This window comes from Girardinichthys multiradiatus, chromosome Y, assembly GCF_021462225.1.
Source record: "Girardinichthys multiradiatus isolate DD_20200921_A chromosome Y, DD_fGirMul_XY1, whole genome shotgun sequence".
NCBI classification, from domain to species: domain Eukaryota; kingdom Metazoa; phylum Chordata; class Actinopteri; order Cyprinodontiformes; family Goodeidae; genus Girardinichthys; species Girardinichthys multiradiatus.
Window position 1 is genome coordinate 31,366,561 of NC_061818.1, and position 12,772 is coordinate 31,379,332.

The window sequence follows — 12,772 nt, forward strand, 5'->3', positions numbered from 1 at the left end:
TTTAGCTTAATACATTGCCTTGCAAACAGTATTTCTGGCTTTAATAAGAAAGCATACTAAAGGGATAAAAGTAAAACACAGATCGACCAGGGAAAAAATCTGCCTGTAGCTTTCATCCTCCTCGTCTTTGCAGCTCTTCCAAAGTTACCTGTTGGTTGCTTCTCTGATTAATGTTCCCCTTACTCAGCCTGTCAGATTAGATGGACATCCGCGTCTTGGTAGGTTTGCAGATGTACCATACTCTATTTTTGGGTGATGGTAGAACAGTGATGTGGGAAATTTTCAAAGCTTGAGATATTGTTTTATTACCCAACCCTGCTTTAAATTCTTCTACAGGTTTATTCCTCTGAGACCTTTAACAAAACAGCTGTATTAATACTGAGATGAAATTAGTATATCTACTAATTAGAATACTTTTTAAGGCAATTTGTTTCACTGGATTTTATTTTAGGGGTGAAGTAGTAAAAGGGACTGAATGGAAATCAATCCCATACTTTTTAAATTTTTATTTAAATTTTGAAAACTATGTATTCTTTTCCTGCCTTTCCACAATCATACATTGTGCTGGTCTGTCACATAAAATCCCCCAAAAATATATTGAATTTTGTGATTGTAAGATGACAAAATGTGAAAATGTCTAAGGGGGTATAATTGCTTTGTAAAGCTCGGTATACAGGTAAAACCCAGTGGTCCAGCTCCAGGTTGGACCACATGGTGTAGGTTGACTCGATTTTTATCTTAGTTTACATGTTAAGATTCAAATGTCAAACTACAAGTAGGTAATGTCTATATATAGAAAGCTATTGTTGTAGTCCAATCATTTTGTGAAGTAGCAGGGAGTTCTGGATGACTACCTTATGCACATTAGTTTCCATTATGACATCAGAATATTTTGTGGACTTGTTTTGCCTCCTGTGGCTTTCTTATGGTTGTCCTCGTGTACAACTGTTAAATTGTTGGCTGTCTGGCTTAGTGTCTGTAGGCCAGACACTCACAGTCAATGTGTGAAACCAATGAAGTAAAAACCAAACAGGACCTTTTCATACAACAGGTCAAAGTTCAAACACACATCATTGTTGGGGGAGCTGCAGGGAAGACTGTGTTGGCACTCTTTGGCCTTAAACTGTCTAAGCATACAATGTAACTAAACCTGAGTCATGGGGGGTCAAAAATAAGATGCAATTGTGATAAGCTCATGTTTTGGTTACAAAGAAATGAATGCATTTATAAAAAAAATATATATATATTACTGATTTGCACATATCCTGGATAAGGATATTCCTATTAAAAAAATGAATCCCCATTGCAAAAAACATATTTGATATGGCTAGTTGGAAAAACTTTGTTTATTGGCAATTTGGGTACCATACTCTAACCATATTTAGGAGTTTTACGCCACTACTTGTCACATAATGGTGCAAATGACCAAATTTAACAAGAATCACAATTTCTTAAAGTAACGGGCCTGCTGGCATGTACAGAGTTAACCTCTAGGTGGAGCCAACTCTCTCCCTCTTGGTGTTAGAGCAACTCCTTTTACCAGCTGTACAAACGTGTAGCTGATTATGCTGTTTCAGGCCCAGGGGCTTAAAATGACTCTTAGATTACTTAGTTTTTTAGTGTTCTAGCTCATTTCCAGTTAACTGAACAGCTCGCCTCATGTGTTTGTGAAGCTTTGCTAGTTGTGGTATTTGTTGGTTGTGGTAAAACTATTGATTACTGTTTAACCTGTCTGTTTTCCCTGGCGACTTAGTTAGAGCTGGCTGGCTTGTTATTGTTATTAGTTAGACTTGTTAAATAGGCATCAAGTCTGGGGTTTGAGCTCCTTTGTGTGAGTTTTGACTGTTATTTGTTCCATGTTAACTAATTGCCTACTCTCCAAGAAAACCTTGAGTGATTTATTTTGGGTTCTTTTCTTTTGTGCTACAGGCTGTTACATTTGTTGCCTCATGTTAGTGGTGCTTTCTTTTGCACACGTGTCTGTGACGTTAAAACATTACAAATAAACAACATTCATTAGACTTCCCATATCTCCATTTTCTTTATGTTACTTCCCCTCCTTCACCCCTGGCTGAGCCAGGTCATAACAGTAACTCTCCCAGATGTGGGGAAAACAGTAAAGGTGGACTCATCAGAGAACAATACATGTTTCACATTGTCCACAGCCCAAGATTTGCGCTCCTTGCACCATTGAAACCGACGTTTGGCAGTGGCATGAGTGACCAAAGGTTTGGCTATAGCAGCGCGGCCGTGTATATTGACCCTGTGGAGCTCCCGACGGACAGTTCTGGTGGAAACAGGAGAGTTGAGGTGCACATTTAATTCTACCGTGATTTGGGCAGCCGTGGTTTTATGTTTTTTGGATACAATCCGGGTTAGCACCCGAACATCCCTTTCAGACAGCTTCCTCTTGCGTCCACAGTTAATCCTGTTGGATGTGGTTCGTCCTTCTTGGTGGTATGCTGACATTACCCTGGATACCGTGGCTCTTGATACATCACAAAGACTTGCTGTCTTGGTCACAGATGCGCCAGCAAGACGTGCACCAACAATTTGTCCTCTTTTGAACTCTGGTATGTCACCCATAATGTTGTGTGCATTTCAATATTTTGAGCTAAACTGTGCTCTTACCCTGCTAATTGATCCTTCACACTCTGCTCTTACTGGTGCAATGTGCAATCAATGAAGACTGGCTACCAGGCTGGTCCAACTTAGCCATGAAACCTCCCACACTAAAATGACAGGTGTTTCAGTTTCATTGTCCAACCCCTGTACTTGATAATTCTAGCCAGAGTTTATTTGAAAAAGTAACACTTTATATAATCATTTTGTTGCAGAAGACTTTTTGTGATCTCACATTTTTGAGCTGCAGTGTATGTTTTTCTATGTAAAGATTGGTTTCATGTTCACTCATATTGCATCACGTTCGCTTGAATCTTTAGACTTCCGTCTTTTTCTTTTTCTTCTTTGAAGGATAACTGCTGTCAAGCTACATGCATGTATAAAAATCAATAAACAAACCGTAGGAGATGCATGCTCTAGAATCATTTTATGTGTACCTTCAGCCTAAATAATCTTCCTTTGATTTGCTCCATGTCAAAACTCTGATAGTTATGTCGTATGTTCATAAAGCGTTCTTTTAATAGGCAGCTGAGCATAAGAGTTTCACCCAACTTCTTCTGACTGTGTTCTATTCTCAAGAATCTGTCATGGCTGATTAAAAGCTTTGTGTCATGTCTTATTAGTAACCGTGTCTATCATGAAGAGTAGCACTGGACAAAAGGGGTGTCTTGTTTTTTGTACTCTGCCATTTACCTCTAATTTCACAAGAATTATCAGGTTTTTCTCAAGAGACCAGGGCTCAATAAGCACAAATGTGCCATTTAAAAAAATAATCCCATCCTGTCTGAGTTGCAGTTTTGACAAGGTTTGTAGCAGCTTTTCATTCTGACTGGGAAACTACATTTACCTACTACAGTTCAATGCCATCTGGCTTGCACCTATCACTGGTGCTACACCAATCTCAGGCTACCAACCTGTTTTCAGTAAACCCTGACAATGCTGTCTCTGTGAGTTCAGCCTTTTTTGTAAATGTTTGATTTCGGAAGTCTGCTCACAGAAACTAACACAAGCCCCCTGCAGCGCTATTCTGTGTGATCGCTGATGTGGAATTTGGGAAGCTGGGATGAGAGTGAAGTGGAAACCATTGCAGTGCCCTTCTTAGGAGCTTTGTCCAGCCACATGTTTTTAACACATTATTCACCTCATTAGGGCTTGTATTTCAGTTTTCTGTGCAGTTTAGTGCAGATTGTCTTATTTGTCTTAATTGCAACCTAACTGATTCTGATTGTGCAATTCAATTCAGTCTCCTGGAATATAGTTGGTTAGTGTGTTGACTACCTTTTTAACAAACCGTCCTAAAACATCAGTCCCCATTAGAGAAATTATCCATTTAACCTGGCAGCAGATGAGTCGGTTGCCTTAGAAAAGACCATCCTGTGCTGGGATATACTATCAGACTCAAACTCATGATGGATTTAAAACCTTCTTGTTAGCAATCAAAGCTTTACGGTCCTCACACTTGGAATGAATGTGCTGATGTCAAGCATTACAAAGTTCAGCTAGAGCATTGATAAGTTACAAGTCAAACAGAAACCAGTGGACAGCGGTGCATTCAACAAACGGTGCACAATATGACCTTTGCCTGGGTGGTGGAGATAAGCCATTCCTTTCTATTTTTTTGTTTTTTGTTTTCTCCATTTCCTTATGCAAATTGCATGTCTGTAATCCATGACTATAAAAACAGAGGGGTATAGTAGATGCGGGTTCTGGTTAAAGGGAGAAATTCTACGAAGATAAGCAGCTGCCTGTTATACCTGATAGGGTTTGGGTAAAACAAAAAAGATTTGTTACGTAGGTGGAGTCAGTGCAGTTCAAGGGAGGGGTGAGAGAAGAGGGTCTTAACATGTGCAGAAAAATGTGAGGGCAGAAGGCAGAGTGGTTGCTGGTTTAACTGCTTGAATATAAGTGGCTTGTTGATTTTTTTGTTTGTTTTTGTTTTTACAGAAGAGAAGGCAAGTTGTGGAGGCTCACACCACAGTGTCAGAAAGGAAGTGTGATAACCAGCCAGAGAAATGACTCTGTAACTTCTTTTTTTGTTCTATTTAGACCCTGGAGGGCTCTCTAAAACAGACATGAACGGTGACAGCAGTAAAAAGCGTTATGTGTCAACTTTCAAGCTGCACCTCCAGCCATCACATCCCCCATATGGTCAAACAAATGGGAAAAGAACAAAAGACACCAGGACTTCTGGCAAATGCTCTGAAATAGGTAAGAGCTGAGGAAAATCAGATGATGTCTGTATTATTCTAATATATTTGACTAACTTAGTAGCTTATTATTCCAATATATTTAGCTGGTTGCATTTTCCATGTTACTGATGTCAATAGTTCAACCAACAAGTCTGAACAAGGCAGGTCGGTACACTGAGTAAACGGACAGCAAACAGATCGCATAGCAGTTTGAGGTTTATTTTTTAAGTACAGTTTACAGTCATAAGTTATTCAGATAGATTATCTTTATATGTGTACACTTTAATTCATATACATCTTTTGCTTTCCTTTTAGTTCAAAATGTCTAATTTTCTATGCTAGCAAATAAAGAAAATTAACTTCTTCCCTCTTTCTTGTTTTTTTACCATTTAAAAGTGTTAAATTGTATTATTCCTCTAAACTCATCATGTATGTCTTTGTTGTTTATTCAGAGTATTGCATGATGTATTTGAAAAGACAATAATCATCTGGCATGCATGACTGCACACTTTCGTTTGCCAGTCGACGTGCTTGTCTGCTGAATTTGACGTGTCACAGTTTTAGTAACTGAGAGAAGGAAACCATTATTGGGCTATCGGCAGGCTTTAATTGAAAAAAGATGGTGTCCGGAGCAACCTCTCGATCTTCTTAGCTCAGCTTGAATAAATAATGAATAAATATAAAGAAAGGGTTGTAAAGATCAACCTCTCACAGGACAATTTTCATAACTGTTCGTACATTTTACAGTGTATTTAAAGCTGTAAATGCCAGCTAAAGGTTGCAGTTAAAATACCTGCTTTGTTAAATGATAACTTGCATATTCCAAATTGGTTTATATGAATTAAAGCTGCTAAATCAGATCTTGTCCATTTTGGGATGTTCTGTTTTCTCAGCGTTGTTGATTAGCATGCATCTGAAGTAGAACCGTGCAGGTGATGACACTTCAGTTAGCCTGCATCCCCAACATAGCATTTCATTTCTTTAACAAGACCGTGCCGGAATGAGGAAGGGAAATTCTTGAGAAAACAGAAACCAACCCCCACATGGCTGTGATCCAAATCTAACAAAATAACTGCTTCTGTCAAACAGAACACGACATTTACCTTTTGTGCATTATCAATCAAAGATTTGCACACACTCTCCAAACAACAGCATAAGCTTTGACCAAATTATGCAGGTTTAAAATCAAAGTACATCACTAATGTCCATATATAGTTTTTCTGTGCAATGGTCACATCTTTTAACAGAAAAATGTTTTAAAAAGAAATACAGTAGTGCAACCATTTTTGGTAACTGAGAAAAAAATAAGTTGCACACCATTTGATACTTCCTTGCATACTATTTTAATTTCTGTAGTGAAACATGTTTCTTAGAAAACAGAGACAGAGCAAACTTTATACTCGGCACAATGGTTTGCAATATTGATATAGGTGAAAGACCACGTTTCTTTTTTTAAATGTTCCTAAAAAATCTCAGGTGGAGACATTTTTTAACTTAAATTGAAGGTATACTTCTCGGCCACTTCATTAGGTCTACCTGTTGGACCTAATAAATAGCCAGTCAGCCAATCTTTATGGGGCAGCAACTCCATACATTTAGGCATCTATATAGTAAAAAAGACTTGCCAAAGTACAAACCAGGCCTCAACCCAGGGCAGAACACAAATGTATGTGGCTTTGAATGTGCCATAGTTTTTGGAGCCAGATAGGCTGGTCTGAGTATTTCAGAAACTGCTGATCTGCTGGAATTTTAGCGCCCAATTGTTTGAGAAAATACCCAGGGAGCGGCAGTTGTCTGGACTAAATTGCCTTGCTGATGTCAAAGGTCAGAGGGGAATGAAAATACTGCTTTGAGTAAGAATGGCACCTTAAATGACCACTTATTACAACCAAGGTGTGCAGAATATTACCTCTGAATGTCCAACATGTCGAAACTTGAAGCAGATAGGAAACAGCAGCAGAAGAGCACACCAGGTGTCAGTCATGTTAACTAAGTACAAGACACTGAGACTCTGAGACTATTATTCACACAGGCTCACCTCAATTGGATAATTACTATTTGGAAAAGCACATTTTAATGGTAAAGCCAGAATTTGGTGTAAACAACTTAAATCATGTATCCATCCTGCTTTGTATCAACTGGTCACAATGGTGGTGGTAGTGCAAGGGTAAGGGGGATAGTTCACACAACCCGTTAGTACCAATTGAGCATTATTTAAACACCACAGCCTACATGAGAATGTCCATTTTTTTATGACCATAGTGCACTCTTCATGTGATGGCTACTTCCATGAGGATAATGCAACATGTCACAAATATCGACTAATCTCAAACTGGTTTAGTCATCAGATCTAAATCCTGCAGAACCCTGTTGGAACCGGAGATTTACATTAAAGATTTGCATTCAACAAATTTGCAACTACTATGTGATGCTAACATGTCAGTATGGACAAAAATCTTTTTAAACCTCTTCTCCTATTGTAGATTGTCCCCAAACTCTGGATCCACCCATCTTTATAAAGTCACTTGAAGATTGCTGTGTGGATGAAGGAACTGACTTGGTGCTGCGAGGAGTTCTCACAGGAAGTCAACCCATTAAAGTGACATGGCTGCACAACGGTAAGCAAGACACTATTTACACTGTTGCATCTTTGCTCAGTGGTAGACATTGGCTCAAATAAACAAAGCCTCTGACTTCTTATATATTTTACTAGGTTTTATTTGAATACAAGTTCACATGTAAATTGTACTTCCATTCACCTAATTTGTGTAAGTTGGCAGTAAATATTTGGAAAACAAAATCAAATATTGATAACTTAATTTTACTGCAAACATTAAGGATTAGTTTCAGATCATGCCATACTTATCTATTTTTATCTTTGCGTATGTAGCAGATACCAGCTACTCTAAAACATATCAGAGTTCATAATTTAACCAGTCTTATTAGTTGTCAAAAATAAAATTTGTCTCATAAATTATCAGTGAACTTAATTCCATGTGAAGCATGCATTTTACCTTTCCAGGGAGTTAATTAGTATTAGCATTAAAAGAATAAATATTGAAAATATAACAGTTCACTAAAATAAAAACAAAAGTCCAATATAAACCAAAAAAAGTCAGTCAGGAATTTTTTATGAAATGGTTTGAAGGATTCAAAAACTTACTGAAGGTTAAAGCACATGTTCAAGATGTAAAAACAAAAATGGAGTCTAGCAGTGCTTCATTTAAAATAGACAACATGGCTTGGCATACAATTTACAACAAACAAGCTACAGTTCACAAGGGTTGATCAAGCCTTCGTGAATGGATTGGGTTTATGGCCTTTAATGAGTTTGGTTGTGTGTCTTCCAATACAGCATGGCTTCTGTGTGCTGCAAGCTTTCAGAAAAACAATCATCATGAGGTTTGAAACAGCCAACCAGAAGTCGATTTTGGTCTAACTGTGCCCATGGGTCGACAACAAAGGAAATATTACTTACTTACCTAAATTGGACTTTGCTTATGGGGTCTAAGAAGAAAAGCAGAGTATCAATAATGTCCTCAGATGCAAAAATAGTGGTGTTGGTAGCACAGTACAAAATAATTTGAAGGTCAGATAAAAATGTTTGGGAAACTTGCTTATTATTTTGTATACCTTTTTAAGCCCCTGGAATGGCTGAACTTGGAACTTGGACTAGATTAAGTAACTATATTGGTAAGGTAAGTTTATTTATGTAGCGCTTTTCATTAACGAGACACTCAAAGCGCTGTACATACAATTACAATACAATCACAAAGAAAATAAAAACAGATACAGACACAGAAAAACAAATCAAATGATACTACAATCCTTCTAAGAAATCTAAAAATCTATGAATCCTTCTGAGAAATCAAAAAATCTCTGGCCAACATTACAATGATACAGATAACATTAATAATCCTTTGGGTTTTACTGGTAAACGCTGGTTCTAAACCAATCTTTCTAAAGAGGTAATTATATACAGGTCCTTCTCAAAATATTAGCATATTGTGATAAAGTTCATTATTTTCCATAATGTAATGATGAAAATTTAACATTCATATATTTTAGATTCATTGCACACTAACTGAAATATTTCAGGTCTTTTATTGTCTTAATACGGATGATTTTGGCATACAGCTCATGAAAACCCAAAATTCCTATCTCACAAAATTAGCATATCATTAAAAGGGTCTCTAAACAAGCTATGAACCTAATCATCTGAATCAACGAGTTAACTCTAAACACCTGCAAAAGATTCCTGAGGCCTTTAAAACTCCCAGCCTGGTTCATCACTCAAAACCCCAATCATGGGTAAGACTGCCGACCTGACTGCTGTCCAGAAGGCCACTATTGACACCCTCAAGCAAGAGGGTAAGACACAGAAAGACATTTCTGAACGAATAGGCTGTTCCCAGAGTGCTGTATCAAGGCACCTCAGTGGGAAGTCTGTGGGAAGGAAAAAGTGTGGCAGAAAACGCTGCACAACGAGAAGAGGTGACCGGACCCTGAGGAAGATTGTGGAGAAGGGCCGATTCCAGACCTTGGGGGACCTGCGGAAGCAGTGGACTGAGTCTGGAGTAGAAACATCCAGAGCCACCGTGCACAGGCGTGTGCAGGAAATGGGCTACAGGTGCCGCATTCCCCAGGTCAAGCCACTTTTGAACCAGAAACAGCGGCAGAAGCGCCTGACCTGGGCTACAGAGAAGCAGCACTGGACTGTTGCTCAGTGGTCCAAAGTACTTTTTTCGGATGAAAGCAAATTCTGCATGTCAATCGGAAATCAAGGTGCCAGAGTCTGGAGGAAGACTGGGGAGAAGGAAATGCCAAAATGCCAGAAGTCCAGTGTCAAGTACCCACAGTCAGTGATGGTCTGGGGTGCCGTGTCAGCTGCTGGTGTTGGTCCACTGTGTTTTATCAAGGGCAGGGTCAATGCAGCTAGCTATCAGGAGATTTTGGAGCACTTCATGCTTCCATTTGCTGAAAAGCTTTATGGAGATGAAGATTTCATTTTTCAGCACAACCTGGCACCTGCTCACAGTGCCAAAACCACTGGTAAATGGTTTACTGACCATGGTATCACTGTGCTCAATTGGTCTGCCAACTCTCCTGACCTGAACCCAATAGAGAATCTGTGGGATATTGTGAAGAGAACGTTGAGAGACTCAAGACCCAACACTCTGGATGAGCTAAAGGCCGCTATCGAAGCATCCTGGGCCTCCATAAGACCTCAGCAGTGCCACAGGCTGATTGCCTCCATGCCACGCCGCATTGAAGCTGTCATTTCTGCAAAAGGATTCCCGACCAAGTATTGAGTGCATAACTGTACATGATTATTTGAAGGTTGACGTTTTTAGTATTAAAAACACTTTTCTTTTATTTGTCGGATAAAATATGCTAATTTTCTGAGATAGGAATTTTGGGTTTTCATGAGCTGTATGCCAAAATCATCCGTATTAAGACAATAAAAGACCTGAAATATTTCAGTTAGTGTGCAATGAATCTAAAATATATGAATGTTAAATTTTCATCATTACATTATGGAAAATAATGAACTTTATCACAATATGCTAATATTTTGAGAAGGACCTGTACAGAACATCCAGGAGAAATGTTTTGATAAGAAGCCTGTGAAGGCCATCTCGGGGCGCCTGAATTAGACATACAATAAAGGTTTTGGTTCAGGCCGGCTGTGATTTGACACCTGCCTTCAAAGTCTTATTGGCATTCTCAATTTCAAATCCAAATAGCCAAAATTCTGGTACTTTCAGTAGATCCTGAGCAAACAACTTTTTCCAAGATTAAATCATATCACCTTTGAGTCCGGGAAACGCTGCCAGCTGCAATTCTGCTCTCTTAACATATCAGTCTAAGTGCTGAGAGCTCTAAAGATCCCTTCAAACATCCCAGGCAGCTTTGGACTGCTTTGAACAGCTGCCGATGTTTTACAAATCTTCCGATAAGCCAGATAACCGCCAACTCCAAAAAGCAGAAATCCTGTTAACAGAAATCCAATTATGTACAAACCTTCCACGTCCTCAACTGACATTGTTGTCAGGCACACAATCTTCCACTGCTGCCAGGAATCCATTGTGTATCCGGAGAAGAATGTCCCGCCTGGACAAGAGGGTTCTCCTTTACTCTGTCTTCCTGTCGAGAAAATTTGATCAATTCAATTCAGTTTATTTATATAGCGCCAATTCACAACACATGTTGTCTCAAGGCACTTCACAACAATCAGGTACATACATTCCAATTAATACTAACAATTGAACAGTGCAGTCGGAATTAGCATTTTATTCAAATTGGATAAAAAGTTTTTCTATCTAAGGAAACCCAGCAGATTGCATCCAGTCAGTGTCTTGCAGCATTCCCTCCTCCCGGATGAGCAGGTAGAGACAGTGGACAGTCACTGGCGTTGACTTTGCAGCAATCCCTCATACTGAGCATGCATGTAGCGACAGCGGAGAGGGAAAAACTCCCTTTTAACAGGAAGAAACCTCCAGCAGAACCAGGCTCAGTATGAGCGGCCATCTGCCACGACCGACTGGGGGTTTGAGAGAACAGAGCAGAGACACAAAAAGAACACAGAAGCACTGATCCAGGAGTACTTTCTATGGGAAGGAAAAGTAAATGTTAATGGATGTAACTCCTTTAGTCGTTTCACCTAGAAAGAAAGAACCGATAAACTCTGAGCCAGTTTTCAAGGTTAGAATCTGAAAGAGAGCACATAGAGTTTGTTACAGTTAAGCTCAGTCAATCGACATGTCTAGGAGAGAGAAAGGGTTAAACACTAAACGACAAGGCTATGTGGATCATTGGTAGAGGGTGAGCATTAAGTTGTTGTAAGGAGAAGCCCAGACGATTCCCCTCTCCAGAAAGGTGTCACAGGTAGACACAGAACCAGGCCAGGTGTAGCTTCTAGGAAGAAAATAGAGAGAACAAGGTTAAAAGCTAAAATAACAGGAAATAATGCAAAATTGGAGAGTAGTGTGAGAATGTAGCGAAGAGGGTGAAAGTGGTCATTATGTCCTCCAGCAGCCTAAGCCTATAGCAGCATAACTACACAGATAGTTTCAGTTCAGATCATTTAGTTAAACGGTGCTTATTTACAACAATATTGTCTCAAAGCACCCCACAAAGGGTCCCACTGATGGTCATTGTTATACTAAAAACCACAAGGATTGGGATACCTCTCTCTTTTAGACTGATCACAACCATCGGAAAAGAGAAGGGGTCACACATGTAGCAGAAATGGAGGGTGTGTTTGCACCTCAACCATAACTGAGCCGGTTTAGGCTAAACCTGACTCCCCCTTACTCCAACCAACAGGGAGGGAGGAAGGCTCCCTCCCTGATAAACTAAGACACTCTTACTATAAGCTTTATCAAAAAGGAAAGTTTTAAGCCTAGCCTTAAAAGTAGACAGGGTGTCTGCCTCACGGACTAAAGCTGGGAGCTGGTTCCACAGGAGAGGAGCCTGATAAATAAAGGATCTGCCTCCCATTCTACTTCTAGAGACTCTAGGAACCACCAGTAAACCTGCAGTCTGAGAACGAAGTGCCCTGTTAGGAACATATGGAACAATCAGATCTCTGATGTATGATGGCGCTAGATCATTAAGGGCTTTATATGTGAGGAGGAGAATTTTAAATTCTATTCTGGATTTAACAGGGAGCCAATGAAGGGAAGCTAAAATAGGAGAAATATGATCTCTCTTTTTAATTTTCATCAGAACTCTTGCTGCATCATTTTGAATCAGCTGAAGGCTTTTAACTGCATTTTGTGGACATCCTGATAGTAACGAATTACAATAGTCCAGTCTTGAAGTAACAAATGCATGGACTAGTTTTTCAGCGTCACTCCTGGATAGGGTATTTCTAATTTTGGCAATGTTCCGGAGATGAAAGAAGGAAATCCTAGAAACCTGTTTAATATAGGATTTAAATGACATGTCCTGGTCAA

General features: G+C 39.3%; 1 protein-coding gene across 2 annotated transcripts in view; it reads left to right on the top strand.

Moving 5' to 3' along the window:
- mylk5 (myosin, light chain kinase 5) overlaps window positions 1–12,772 on the top strand; it is a 41,586-nt gene that overhangs the window by 11,989 nt on the left and 16,825 nt on the right. The window contains exons 1-3 of one of the 2 annotated variants that reach the window (XM_047360035.1): window positions 4,379–4,574; window positions 4,669–4,830; window positions 7,295–7,429. In XM_047360035.1, coding sequence (XP_047215991.1) covers window positions 4,695–4,830; window positions 7,295–7,429 — 271 coding nt within the window. In that variant the 5' untranslated portion in view covers window positions 4,379–4,574; window positions 4,669–4,694. Of the gene's footprint in view, window positions 1–4,378; window positions 4,575–4,668; window positions 4,831–7,294; window positions 7,430–12,772 lie in introns of those variants that run through there. The other variant, XM_047360034.1, reaches the window with a different exon arrangement.